Source organism: Crotalus tigris, unplaced genomic scaffold (genome assembly GCF_016545835.1).
Source record: "Crotalus tigris isolate CLP2741 ecotype Arizona unplaced genomic scaffold, ASM1654583v1 scf7180000017605.3043972, whole genome shotgun sequence".
Classification (NCBI taxonomy): Eukaryota; Metazoa; Chordata; class Lepidosauria; order Squamata; family Viperidae; genus Crotalus; species Crotalus tigris.
Window position 1 is genome coordinate 2,680,919 of NW_024096508.1, and position 15,444 is coordinate 2,696,362.

Genomic DNA, 15,444 nt, shown 5'->3' on the forward strand with positions numbered 1-15,444 from the left:
AACTAATTACAGCATTCCAGGTAGAAGGGGCGTGGTAGAAGTAACCACTGTATCAGACTGTTTGGGATTAAATATTCCTTGGTGAAAAGAAAGAAGGGTATGTTCTCAAATTCCTGTTCTGTAATTTTTTTACCCTGGATTCCTGGAACGCTTGGGGCTAATTTAATATTCAGGTTGAGTAAGCCAGATACCCATTCTTTCCTTTGAAGGTCCCAGACCAAGTCAATGTTTAACTGGACTCACCAAGTGTGGTAATGGGAAAAGTTTATGAAGGAGTTTCCATAGCAACACATGGCCTTTGGCTCTTGATAAATGTGTGTTTTGGCACATGCGCACACGCTTATGGGTATATTCTGAAAGAAAAATGCCCTTGGAGAACTATATTATAGTTATGTCGGGAATCCAGATTCATCTCAAGAAGCTACTAAATAAATCAACAAGACAGAATACCAAAGCTGGTTTCTCCTCTTCTATGCATCTGTCTTCCAAAGAAATACCTTGAACTTCATTTTGTGCTTTATCTTTCTCCTGATTTAAAGCAAAGCCCTTGAGAACTGATGCCTGCATAACAAAATGTTCTCCAGCTTTGAGGTTGGTCTTTCTCAGTGCTACCCCATAATGAGGAGTGCATTGTATTATTTTTGAGACTGGGAATGAGGTGTCTGTCTCTCTCTCTTTCTTTAATAACTTTAATAACTCCAAGACTGGGCTTCATCTTTTAAGTTTAATAACTCCAAGACTGGGCTTCATCTTCCTTCCTTCTTTCTCTTGTGGTGGAAAGCAGCTCACCTGAACTCTGAAACATGGGCTTGAATTCATCCAAGACCCATAGGAAGGTCACCAAAGTGACACCAATGCCATGTGAAGAAAGAGAACCAAAACAACCTGGTAGTGTGACAGTTTATTCGTTCCAGTCCCTGCCAAGCTCATTTGTTTCTTCATCAGGGAGAAACCCAGTTCTGGAAAGACAACTTCCACCTTTGCGAGAGACATGCTATGGAAGATATCCCACAGGTAACCTCATATTTTCTTTTATCTTTTAAAAATAGAACATGGTCGACATCTTAAAAAAAATTCACTAACTTTAAGGCCCTCTTTATCTTTTTTCCTCTCCTCCCCCATATCTAAAATGTGATGTGATACATTTGGAATTGAAAGTAGGAATTGAAAAGTTTGAATAAGTTTGGATTGTAGTGTTACTTTTTACCTTCTTTGTTCCAGCTAGCATTAGCATATACAGCTAATCCTTAAAGTACAATAATTCATTTTGCAGGTGTTCAAAGTTATATCAAAAAAATTTTAAAAAGTGACTTAGGCTGGTCCTCACATTACCCATGATCACATGATCAAAATTCAGGTCACATGATTGAAATTCCAGCATGTATTTACAGTGTTCCGGGATCATATGGTAACCATCTGGGACTTTCCCAGCCAGCTTCCAATGGCTAGCTAATGGGGAAAATCAGATTCAAGTGCAGTGATTTGCTTAACAACTGTTGCAAAAAAAAAGTCTGTAAGATCAGGTGTGATTCACTTAACAACCGCTTTGCTTAGCAATGGAAATTCTGATCTCACTTGTAGTAGTAGTAGTAGTAGTAGTAGTAGTAGTAGTAGTAGTAGTAATAATAATAATAATAATAATAATAATAATAATAATGTTGGAAGGGATCTTGGAGGTCATCAAGTCCAACCCCCTTCTCAGGCAGGAACCCTACACTATTTCAGACAAATGGCTGTCCAGTCTCTTCTTAAAAACTTCCGGTGTTGGATAAATTGAGGATTATCAAAATGCTTCAAACCAAATGCAAGCGTAATAAAGACTCTTTGCATGGAGATGGAGATTGATAAGTCATTCAGGGATGGAAATCCTATCATGAGATAGACAGCTTCTTCACCAAGTATGGCAAATTGGTACCAGCAAATCTTTGGTGAGTCTTTACTTAAGCCTGCTTATCTGATGTATTCTATTACATATATGATCTTGTTTCTTGGTTGGATAATCAGTATCCTCTAACTGAGGTACCCTCTTGATCTGCGTTTCTCAAGCTCAGCAATTTTGAGATGTATGGACTACAACTCCCAGAGTTCCCTAGCCAGGATGCTAGCTGGGGTACTCTGCAAGTTGAAGTTCACACATCTTCAAGTTGCTGAAGTTGAGAAACACTGGTCCAGATGTATGAAATTTGATTCCTAGAATTCACACATTTGCAAAGAAATTCTGTGCACGGAACTCTCTATCTCTAAAAAGTTGAGAAAGGCTGACAGCAGTTCAGTTGTGCTTTTCTTCTTCTCCATGCAGTGATCAATTCAATGCACTCTAGATATTTTCTGCAGAACTAGTGCACAGACATAACTTTTGTCTCCAGAGGAAGGAATTTGCACGTGAGATGTTTTCTATCTTTAGCTTTCCACTTTACCTCTATCTGCTACTGCTCACATCTGTCTTACTATTCCCAGAGTGCCACTCCATCACATGCATTAAATCTATATGCAACCTAGAATTGTGAGAATAGACAGCGTTTGTAAATTTTTGTTTGTAAATAAATAAATAAATGTTTGTAAATAAACAGTAAACATAGGAACACGTATACTTGTCCAATCTTTTTTCTAACAGTTACTTTCCCCTAATATATTCCATTTCTATGCCCATTTCTATGATTGTATATGATAAAATTCTTGAAACAGGATTACATACTTTGGGAAGTATATTTGCATACAAATACAAGATAAATAATTTTACCTTCTATACTTAACACCAAATTATTTGGCTATTAGCAGATTTTGCCTGATCTGGGACAGATGCCTTTTAAACAAAGTCTTATTTATTTTAACAAACATGAGGACTAGCCACTTTCTTCTTAGTGTTATTTAATTTAGTGTGTTTCCCTTTATGAAATTCACAAATAAAAATTATTCAAATGTAATAATTTAATTATCAATAACAATATACCATAACTATTTTTAAAAATAATCTTTGGAGCTGAATTTTGCCATCACTACCCACATATAATGGTTTTCCATAGTGAATGGTATTAATATTTAATATCATTTGAAAAACAAATGGCTGCAATGGAAAAAAAACTTAAAAAGCTAACTGGCAGGCAGTTTGTCCTTTTAAAAATTATTGAAACTAAAAATAAGAGAATATGCAGTAATGGCAAAACTGACAGTAGATATTCATAACAGAAATTTGATTAAATTCAAGCAGGAACGTGTCCCTTAAACAGACATATTACACAGCAAGACAAATTCAGACATTTGAAGTACAGTTTTTAGGAAAATAATAAAGAGACTAATTAGAAACACAAAATGAATGAACTTAAACCAGTGTTTTTCGAACTTGGCAATGCGGACTTCACTTCCCAGAATTCCCCAGGCAGCAAAAAAGATTAAATGGGTCAGGAAGAAGGTTTTGTGGATGCATTGTGACATCACCTATCACTGCTCTGAAATAAGGTCTTAAAAGTCTCTTGAAACGAGGTGCTGAGGAAATATTTCCAGAGTTTAATGAGAAGTTGAGTGGTAGAACTTCCCTTTTCAAGGTGAAAGACCAATTCTTAAAAGAGGAGAAATTTCAAAAACAAGGAATGGACCATTTTATGCTTTCTTTGTGGTTTTGACTTCTGCTTGTCTGTTATGGAAATAAAAGGCTGTACCAGTTGGAGTTGTGGCCCATCTGGCTGGCTTGTGGATCAGACTGAAGAAAAAATCTTGATTGGTTGGTTGGTTGGTTGGTTGATCTGATGTGATTTCTAACTTTCCTTTCTATGCTAGATAGCATTCAAGGAATCTGACAGAGCTACCAGTTGCTTTATATTTCTTGAATGTTTATTATTAATAATTTTAATAATAATTTATTAATTTTGAAACTATCATTGCAAGTTGTAAACTATTCCAGGTAAATCTGCATTTGGCAATTGACTGATGGTAATTTTGTCAATGCTGAGGATGTTCCAAGTGATGCTCCAGATGTTCTGGCATTGTACACAAGGCGCCGATTACTATTTGTACTACATTTCCTGTCTTTTACCACAGTCATTCTACTTCTATTTGCAGGTCTTTGTATTTTGTTATCTTCTCCAGTTCTTTCTTTTCTCTTCTGCTGTCTCCAGGTACTGCCAAATCCACTACCAAGACTTTTTTTCTTTTTCTTATTGACAGTTGTTAATTCTGGGATGTGTATGAAATTTAAAGTCTAAGAGCACATTAGCTTTTTAAATTTCTATTACTTTGTCTTTTCTATGTTCCACCAGTTCTGGCATGCAGATAAGTGATATTTCTCATAGATATGCCGATGCACTATTGTTGGTACTTTGTCATGCTGTTGTTTTTGTTTTTTGTCTTTATTTCACATTTCATACTTATACCATAAAAAGATCATCTGTTCCCCAAAGATAATAATAATGTGATTCTGTCTGGATATTTCCTCCTCCTCTTCTGGATAATCTAGCAGTAGATTATTCTCTTTTAAAGATGAAAGGAAATGTACTTCTACTTTAAGTGGAATCACTTCTCACAAGTTGAAAGACTACAGAGAATACAAATGCATTCAGGTTATCTAGCAACAGATCCTGTATTGTCTTATGCCACAAGCTCTTGCATAAACATCTGGGTTTGATGAAAAAGTTAAAAAGTTGTTTATAATGGAAAAGTGATTTCCTGTAAAAAGCAGTTTGTAATTCTTTTGCAGCCGTTTTCTCACACTAATCCTGCTGAAGTGTCAATTTTGTGAGTTTTCTGGACAGTGTCTGTCATGAACCTCTGCTTTGTCTACACAAAAAAAGGGCTCTTATCAGCTTTGGACTGATAAGAAGGAATATATTATATGCAGTGTTTCTCAACCTTGTCAACTTTAAGATATGTGGACTTCAACTTCCAGAATTCCTCATCACTGTTCTCTGGGGAATTCTGGGAACTGAAGTCCACACATCTTAAAGTTGACAAGGTTGAGAAGTGCTGGTTATATGTATCAACCATTCCTTGTTTCTATCAATAAAATCTAAAAGCAAGGTAAAAATATGAATTGGGTTCCCCATTCTTTATTTTAAAAATATCAAATAATCAGTCTTCCATGACAAACAAATTGTAAATCACCAATTTTGCAGAATCAGCTCAGATTTTTAAAATGCTTCCTTTCTTTCAAGTGCCCAGGCCAAATCTGTTAGACCACACGCGAGGAGGAGGAGGAGGAGGAGGAGGAGGAGGAGGAGGAGGAGGAGGAGGAGAAAGAAGCATCATCAAGCAACATCCACCTCGAAGGCTTCAGGTAAGATGCCTTTTGATCCCTAGTTCCTTCTTTTACACACTGAGGCTGAATTTAAATTGCTGACATCTTTTCTCTTCAAGTCACATCAGCAAATTCCAGTGAGAAAAATCCATTCCCCAAGGAATTCTTGTTAGTGTTCTTCAATTTGCTAAAATTTCTTTGAAGGTCTGCCTCCTTCTCCACTCTCCATCAATCCCCTCCAGCACCCTCTTCTTGTTGAAAATACTTTATGAGATCCTGTTGGATGCATCTTCCTAGCTTGTTGATTCATGTGGCCTAGTTTTGCAGGATTCAAATGCTTCAGCAATGAGTAAAATTAAAAAGCCTGCAAGAGGTGTTTCATGAGGAATCTTCCATTCCAAATTTCAGGAAAAATGCTAAAGTTCTGAATGGAAACTAGCCAACTGGGCAAAAAGGAGAGGAAACATACAGTACCTTCAAATGCACCAATGAAAGATATTATCTCAATGGAAGCTGAAGGAGCCTTCTCTAATGAGATCTGTGTTACCTTCTTAAGAGTGCGTATATTCTATCGAAGTCTGTAATTTTTATTGCCAAGTCTTCACCCAGCGGATTCACTGACCTCATATTTTATTCATTTCACTTGTCTATAGGGCTCCATTTCTTCTTTCCAGATAAGTCCCACGTTGTTTTCCAAAAGGGGAAACACAAAGCCTAAATGAATGAACCAACAATTCTTTCAAGTAAGCTATAAAATGGGCTTGGACCTTTAACAATATTTAAACTAGCCTGGGTCAAGCAGAAGACCTGGTCATCTTATGTTACAGGATGAAATGAGAAATATCACTGCAGGTTTGAAGGGTTCTTTAAATGCTGTTTTTAGCCCAGTTCCATACTTTCTTCTAAAATCATAAAATATTTGGAGCACTCAAGAATGGTTCTCGATTATTTAAATTCCGAAATATTGTGGTTGTTGCCCAAAATATTAAACAAGTTTATGAATGCCCTATTTGTGTGTGTGTGTGTGTGTGTGTCTTTCTCTGTCAGATATAATGAAAACTTGGATGGGATCTAGATTAGTGTTTCTCAACCTTATCAACTTTAAGATGTGTGGACTATAATTCCCAAAATTCCCCAGTCAGCAATGCTGGAGAATTCTGGGAGTTGAAATCTACATATCTTAAAATTGACAAGGTTGAGAAACACTGACCTAGGTGATATAGGGTCTATTCAGGTGAACAAAAGGCTGTATGTTCCTTGCATGAAATCTTCCCTAACTTTATCATTTAGCAGTTTTTATTTTAAATTGAACAATTTAAAATTACTTTCCTATATTAAATTTTGCACGAGTGCATAATGATGTTGATCAGCTAGAACAGTGTTTCTCAACCTTGACAATTTTAAGGCATGTGGACTTCAACTCCCAGAATTCCACAGCCCGCGTTGCTGGCTGTGGAATTCTGGGAGTTGAAGTCCACATGCCTTAAAATTGTCAAGGTTGAGAAACACTGAGCTAGAAAGACTGTCACCTCTGGGCCTCCTCTCTTTTCCAAGTCAACAGCATTTGCAACATTTAAGGAAACCTTTAAGCTTTGTAGTGTTATTGGCTGCCACCTAGTGACTGTACCTTGATTAGTAATTATTATTTACAAACACAAAAGGTAGAAGTTGATCCACTGAGAAAAATTCCACTGAGTAATGTGGGATGTATTTGAGTCAATGTTTATAAATATGCGATAACTTTTCTTTCAATTTTTTTTATTTGTTGTTTCTTTAAATCTGTTCAGTGTAGAAGGGAATGTGAAAGATAAATTTTTATCTATGGGAATGCAGCTATTCTTCTGTAGAACATCTTGCAGTTTGGGTAAATAAATAGAGGTTCAACATGCAATCCTTCAAAAGGTTGTTGGGAAATATACCTACAAAGAGAAATGGCTGCCTGGCCAGCTGTAGGTAGCCCTTGATTTAGGACTGCAATTGGTACCACAACTTTGGTTGCTAAGCAAGGCAGTTGTTCAGGGAGTCGCATCCAATTTTACAACCTTGTTTGTCATGGACATTAAGCAAATCACTGCAATTAAGTGAATCACATAGTTGTTAAGTGAATCCCACTTCCCCCATTGACTTTGCTCGTCGGAAGCTGGCTGGGAAGGTTAGAAATGGCAATCACATTAACCCACAACACCGCAACTGTCGTAAATACTTGCCAGGTGCCAAGTGCCCAAATTTTGATCACATGACCGTCGGGATGCTATAATGGTTGTTAAGTGAGAAGACTAGTCTTAAGTCACTTTTTTAATGCTGTTGTAACTTTGAAAGGTCACTAAATAAATGTAAGTCAAGGACTACCTATATTCCATTCTAGGCTAAACTGGCAATGAGTACCAAACTACATGGGAAGAGCTATGAATCTTCTATTCCTTGTTATACCTGGCCAATCCTTGTCTGATGGCAGAAACATTGAAAATTCCTGTTTCAGAATGCCAAAACACTGTTGCACTTTCAAGCTCTTGATCAAACATGAGACATCTTGATGCATCGAGAAAAGGGGTGAAGCTCACTATGCTAACGTCACCAGCTCACCGTCCACCTCCCTGCCTCCATCCCTACTCTGTGGGCACCAAGTTCTCGTGAAACTTTGTTAAAATGTCACAAATTGTTATAAAACTTGTAAAACTTTGCAAGATTAAAAAGAATGCCCTTGAGAATGAAATCTATCTAGTTATGATTTATGAGACTTTCTGGGGAAGGATTTATATTGAGGATGGTACTTCATTTCTGAAATATGAGATCAGGCCAGGTAAAAAGGGGGAGAATTTTGATCACATGGTGGTTTACTTTTTTTGACACCACCCCATGGACACCCTGAGTGATATTCTGAAGGCATCGCCTCTCTACCTTGTTTGATCAAAGCAGCATAAAACCTCCTGAGATAAACACATAAATCTAAGTAAATTTTAAAACAACAACGAAGCAGTACACTTGCATCCTCACTGGGCATGTTCAAAATAGTGTGGTCATTCCAGGAAGTACAAAAAAAGAGTTTCCGACTTTTAAAAAATTCTGAGGCCACTACATACATATTAGGAAAAAAGCACAACCTTTGCCTGCCCCCAGATTAGAAGAACAGAATAAAAAATGAGTCAGAAGGGATCTTGGCGGTCTTTTAGTCCAACCCCCTGCTCAGGCAGGAAACCCTATTCCATTTCAGACAAATGGTTGTCCAATCTCTTCTTTAAAATCTCCAGTGTTGGAGCATTCACAACTTCTGGAGGCAGGTTGTTCCACGGATTAATTGTTCTAACTGTCAGGAAATTTCTCTTTAGTTCTAGGTTGCTTCTCTCCTTGATTAGTTTCTACCTGTTGCTTCTTGTTCTGCCTTCAGGTGGTTTGGAGAATAGGTTGACCCCTATTGTATGAAATGTATGAAAATCTCATGGACTGCAAGCTTGCTCTTCAGGGCCATATTTAAATAGACTCTGCCACAGGAATCAAGTTAACTCACTCTAATTCCAGAGTGTTGTCTTACTCTTTTCTTGGCTTTGCAGAAATTGGAGCCATTTATACTTGCAGACAACATCCCTGCATCCAAATACCTGAACTTGCAGGGTGGGACACTGACACAGCAGGAAAAGGTAAGTATTGAAAGAAAACTGGGCATACAAGAATTGATTTATGAAATAAAGAAAATGAATTTGGAATTAAAATTCAACCTTCTTAAAAAATGTTAGGTATGCCTCCGCTTCCATCTGCTCCTTTTTCTGCCTCTTCCTCCACTATATAAAGAAAACCATTTTGTGATCTCATTTAGGTAGGTAAGTAGGTAGGGATAAATATAGTTACATTTATATTTGCAAACCAAACATGTTAGGTCTGGTGCTTGTATTTTTAAAGGGGTGTGATGGCTCAGCAGTTAAAGATGCTGAGCTTATCAGATGAGAACTCGGGTTCAAGACCTGAGCGATGCATGTTGGGATGAGCTCCTTTTTATTTGCCCAGCTCCTGCCCACTAGCAGTTCAAAAACAAGCAAATGTGAGTAGATAAGTATCACTTTGGTGAGAATCAAACAGTGTAACATGTGCCTCAGCATGTAGCCATGATAGCCACATGACCATGGAAATGTCTTTGGACAATGCTGACTCCCCCAGCTAAGAAATGGAGATAAGCATCACCCCCTAGAGACAGATTAAACTGGACAGGTGAAACTTTTACCTTTAGTTGTATTTTTTTTTAAAAAAATCATGATACACAGGCCATTTATGCATTAGTGACCTATAGCATCACCTAGCTATTGCTGAAGTAATATAAAGCCTGCCCTTACTACAGTTATTTTTTGAAGAGTAGCTAGATGACTCTAAAAAATGCTACCAGTTGCTACTGGTGACCTTTCCTTACTAGAAAATGGAATTTATGTCCCAATTAGCCTGCAGGATTATCACATTAAGAAAATGCAATTGCCTTGTCAACACAGCACATTGCTACTAATGTAATAACATCCAGATGAGCTAGTATTTCACTCTTCCAATTTGTAAACAGTATAAGCAATGTAATAATCAAGTATTTCCATGTTGTTAGTTTGCAACTAATCTGTCAAGTTACTCTGCTTCTAAAGCAATTTATTCTAATTTGGGCCATTCCAGGTGTTTAAGTTTACAGTTTCTATCTGATCACCATGTGGCAAATTCTCAGAGATAATGGGAATTCTCTGTCAAATCAGCTAGGAAGAGTCAGTTAGAGGAAATCTCAAAGTGAAATTGATTAGAGTACTTATCTCCAATTTACTGTCCTTCAAATGTGCGGGATTGAAAATACAGAATTATTTAAATGGAAGAAAACATTGTATTGGGGCAGACAAGACAAATGTTTGATTAGACTGCCCTTTGTTCACTTCCTACATTCCATTGTAGGGTATTTATAGGTGGAAGTCAAAAAAAAGTCAAGATGGCAGCTACAAAAGCACAGTTCAAGTCCTGTCCCTTTTTATGACTACTGTACCTAGGATGCACATAAGAGGATGTACAGTGGTGTAATCATGGTTGCCATCCTGAGATTTTTGACCCTGCCTATGGATGCCTTAGAAAAGTTCAGATTGATGTAACACCAGTCCTTCTCTGTATCTTCCCCAAAAGTTCTATGGTTACATCTGTTGGTAAAGAATCTGTGATTTAAGTAGCTTAAAAGAAGACTGGTGAAGACTGTTTCAGTGTCATTGGTCTTTGACTACCAAAATCCAGATGATACTCTCAAGCTTCCTCTTTCTGCTATGTATTCAAGATGGACAGTGATTAATATTTATATGTAAGGGTATATACATATAGGTATATACATGATGTCAACGCTGCTAACATCGGATGTTTTTGCATTAACAACAGATGAAAATGTAGCCATCTTTTACCTTTTGCTTGTAGAGTTAGATGATGCTGGGAGGGGGAGATGTGAACGAGAGTCCAGCTAGACATAACAACACTAAACCTAGAGTGAGAAACAAAGTTATTGTAACCAGAACTGATAAGGAATTGGGGGGCTGGAGAACTGGAGAGGAAGCCCATGCTTCAAGCTAATTGGGGGATGTGATTTATGACTTTTGATTGGAGGAGGGAATTGTGCTTTGATACTATGTGCTCAGGGGAGGGGAATTCAGTTTTTGGCTTCAATTATGCAGTGCAGATATTATGCTATTCAAAATAAAGATTCTTTAAGATAAACAATGCCTTGAAGTTCTTTTGAAGAGTTTTTCATCTGTCGGAACCATGACACATATGTTGTATATAGCATGTTTATGTGTGTTATGTATGTGTACATCTTTGAGAGCAGGCAACAGTATTTTATTTTTAATGTGTGCCAGTGTGCCCACAGTTAAAAAAATGACAATAAATATTATTTATCTACTAGTTTTCTGCCACCTAGTGGTCATCTGGATTTTTACCTGTAGTTTATAAACTGGATAAGGTGGTGATGTTCTCAAAAGAGTTGTGCAATCTTGGCTTTGTTTCCTAAAAGATTTTTGTTATGTCTTTGAATCCTCCAGTTAACCTGGAAGGAACTAGGGAGAGGAGAGCAAGTTGCTAAGCACCCTGTTGGAAGAAGGCAGTATTTACTCCAAATGAAAATGCTTGAAATAAGAAAAGAGGTAAACCTGAGATATTTTATTACTGGTAGAATACCATTGGAATGTTTAAGGAGAAAAGTGGATGATAGAATAAATTGAGGGAGTCTCTGTTTTATGCACTGACTAGCAATTTAATGATGTGTGCTTTGTGGAAATTTGTATTATTGGAGTATGTATAGCAGTAGTTGTTTGCTCTTTTTAATTATTAAGCTGGAAGCATATTAAACATACGTTATTATGTTAATCTTATAAAACTTGTTCATTTATAAAGCAATTGAATGCACATATCTATTAAAACTGTATTTCTCAATTAACTTTTATTTTTTTAAGAAACTGCAATTTAGAACTTTTTTCTTATTTTAAGATAAGAGATACACTTTTAAGAATATATCAACAATACAAACCTCTTCCATTTTTTTTATAAATAAGTTACTGGCCATGATTTTCCTCCAAGAATTCTCAGAAGTCTAGAACTTTTTTTTTTAAAGTGATTAAAATTCTGCTGGCATTTTTGAAAACAATTCCAGTTTCTTTCCAAAAGAGGAATATCTGTTAAGCCAGTTTTGAGACTGTTGTATATTTGCAACTTATAAGGAATTATTTAATTCAGGCAGAACTGAAAAGGCGTCTGCAACAGGAGGCTAGGCTTAATAGGCCAAAAATGAGGGATCTTCATTTGCTGGGCACACTTGAGTATATGCAGGGAACTCGAAGCTCTGATGAGGAAGAGCAACACTCTGCTGAGCATGAGCAAACATTTAATGGAAGCCATGGTAAGTATCATCAAGGCAATAAATTTTCATGCCAATGTTGCTGATACTGCTACAGGGTTAAGGTGATTCCTAACCTTTTAATCTCTACATTGGCACCGTCTTTGTTTCATAGTTTTCTTCTTCGAACTCTCTGTAAATCCATTTATATTTTGACATAGTAGTTAGAATGCAGTATTGCAGGCTAACTCAGCTCATTGCCAGGAGTTCATTCCTGACCAAGATTGACTTGGCCTTCTATCCTTCCAAGGTCAATAAAATGAGGACCCAGATTGTTGGGGGCAATATACTGACTCTGTAAATCACTTAGAGAGGACTGTAAAGCATTATGAAGTGGTATATAAATCTAAGGGCTATTGCTATCTTTTTATAGTACCTGCCAATAGATGTAGACCAATATACTTAAATATTACATCATTCAACTGTGACTGAAACAAGGATACTGATTCTAAGTAATCAAAGTTGCTCACTATGTGATGCAGGACGATGTCAGAACAAGAGATGCCTATGAGCTCCCCTGTAACTAGAATTAGAACAGGAAATACAGGTTCCAACTGGGATGAAATCATTCCAAGGATACAGCCATAGAGGCATTGTTTCTATTTTGCACTAGGCTTACAGATTACATGCTAGCTGATTTCCAGTATGGTAGACATGACATAAAGTACAAGGGCCACATTGATAAATGTTGGGTTTATTGCTTTTTAAGGGATGATAATCCCACACTTGCATATCAAGTGGCCAAATCCCTTCACCAAGTTATACAATTGTGCAAAACTTTTAATTAGTTATGTCATTTTATTGTCTTATTGTTTTTCTTCTCCTTCCCAATAGCAAATTATTACATCAAACCATTTCTCTTTTTTTTACTATATGCATCTGTAGTAATGATACTTGATTTGATTTAAAGTCCTTATCCACTTGTATGGTACAGTATCAGGGATGTGGTAAAATTTGTACCATGCCATAAGCTTTTAGAAATTCTAGGAATGGAGAGACTCCATTCCAAGTACCATTACTTCTGAACTGGAATTACACAGAATTCATTTCTACCTGTGATGAAGTGTTAGTATAGAATACTAGGTCAAAAAATGCCCAAAGAATGGCTATAGGCATGTGTTCCAGAGTAGTTTCTCCCACTAACTGTAATTATTTTTAGAGATACGCCTTGGGATTAACACTTGATTGTAGAATTCCCCCCCCCCCTCCATTAGCTCTTTCTAAGGGGAAATGAGTCACAAGTGGAAATGAGAATCTGCCTTTTCTTTTATTGTGCTCATTTCATATAAGGAGACAACAATGGATTTTGTGATACTTCAAAGGCTAAAAAATTAATCTTGGTTATTTTTACCACAAAAGACTAAAACAGCCACTTGTACATTGATGGAAAGGCGTGCCCTTTTGTCTCTGAAGAATGACACTTTTGGGAGAAAGCTAAAGTTCATTATATACAAGAGCAGTATATCGGAGGTGGGCAATGTGATTTCAGACTTCAGATGTCGAGCACTTATGTGTCTGCTAGGATTCCTGATGCCCAATCTAAAATATTTTAGAATAAAAAAATAGGCTGACATAATCCAAGCCAAAGCACCAACCTCTAGCATTTTATTTATTTGCTATGGAGCCAACCTGATCTCCTTCAGAGAATTTTGTTCCCACCTCCCATAATCTAGGGCCAGTATGGCCAAAGCTATCGTATCAATGTATTAACGTTTCTGAAGTTCTAGGTTGGGACTAAACTAGACCAAATGGCACTGATCCAAGGTTGTGACTTATACACCACAGTTCTTCTTGTATGTTTATACAATGTTGAAATCTCCTTTGCTTGTTTTGTCAGGAGATTTGTGGCACAGAGAATTTCTTAAAGAGTCTGGGTCACCTAAATCCCATTTAGACCAGAGGGACAAAGTGGAAACATGGCTGTTGAAGCAACAAGCAACAATGGAGTCATCTTCAGATGCTTCAAGCATTGACACCAATAACTGGAGCGACTGCAATGACAACTTTAGGAAACCTTATCGGAGGCCTGCCTTAGTGAGAACTAAGACAGAAAGGATGACCCTTTTTGATGATTTTTTTGATAAAGAACTCTAAATTTAGAGGTGGTATTCTGGCATTATTCCCCCTTCCATTTGTAATTCTATCTATCTGTCTGTCTATCTATCTATCTATCTATCTATCTATCTATCTATCTATCTATCTATTCTATCATCATTTATCTCTATCTCCGTTCATATTTATTCTTGCCTTAGAAAATCTTCTAAAGAGAAGAAAACAGTACATGCCATTGTGGTCAACAGCCAGCCTGCATCATGGTACTGAAGCTCCCCTGCCATTCTAAATGCCAGGCAGCCTTTGAGTATGAATACACACTTTTTCTCAAGCATAGGCTTTAGCACATAGGCTTCAGCACAGATTCTTGGGGGATTTACCCCCCTCCACGCTTCTTCTTTTTCTTCTTCTTATAGAGGAAAAAAAAAACCTTTGTTCTTTTAAAAGAAGAAAGTGCATTCTGGGAAACAGAGCAAGAAATTATTGTGCTTGAGCTAGAAAAAGAAGTGGGATGTACTATCACTCCAACAACTTTGATAAATAGCTGGAATTACTCCAAGAGGCTGCAACAGAGGACATTTTGCTGAGATTCATTTTACAACTTACTGAAGAGATAAAGAAATATGTAAATATATTTCACAAGAGCTGCATTACATTCTAATTTCTTTTGCTTTGCCTGATTATGTTCAATATGTTTTCTGTACAAAAATAATTGTGTTTTATCATAGTCTGGAATCATACATCAGGCATATTTTAAAAGATCTTTATTTTGTTCTCTAAGTTCTTGTAGTAATAATAATGGAAGGAGAAATACTATTTGTGGTAGATCAACACAGCCTTGTCTATTTGGAGAAGTATTTGTCTTTATTGTTGTTTTTAAAATGCTTTGTATTTTGTGTATTTAAAGTTAAAAAGAATTATAATGTACCTTTTTCTTTAAAAAAAATCTCCTCTTGGTTGATTGAGACTGTTGTAGGAATATGTCTTACCTCCATTTTTGGCTTGGACTACAGGAAAAAAGAACTCTCATTATTCTACAAATGTATCAATTTGTATAAAGTTTGACCTGTGCTCCACATAATGCCATTTAAGCATTTCATGGGCATCTTATGCGAATGTCTGATTTGGTCTTCTGAAGGTGACTATAATTTTTTTAAAAGATATGTTCAATAGTCTTTTAAAAGACTTTTAGTCCTATGTATAAAAGAAGGGAAGTCTAGTCAATTTTAATTGGGAAACACAGATATTTTCTGCAACTCCCCTTTATTATTTTGAGAAAGGGTCA

The 15,444-nt window shown here is 36.7% G+C and overlaps 1 protein-coding gene across 1 annotated transcript; it reads left to right on the forward strand.

The window, feature by feature from the left end:
* Positions 1-365: 365 nt before the first annotated feature.
* CCDC198 (coiled-coil domain containing 198) lies at positions 366-15,079 on the forward strand. Its single transcript, XM_039320276.1, has 7 exons — positions 366-1,014; positions 5,145-5,172; positions 5,230-5,266; positions 8,776-8,862; positions 11,257-11,358; positions 11,948-12,110; positions 13,945-15,079. Exons 1-7 carry the CDS (start codon positions 804-806, stop codon positions 14,199-14,201), a joined length of 885 nt encoding a protein of 294 aa, XP_039176210.1. The 5' UTR covers positions 366-803; the 3' UTR covers positions 14,202-15,079.
* Positions 15,080-15,444: the final 365 nt, after the last annotated feature.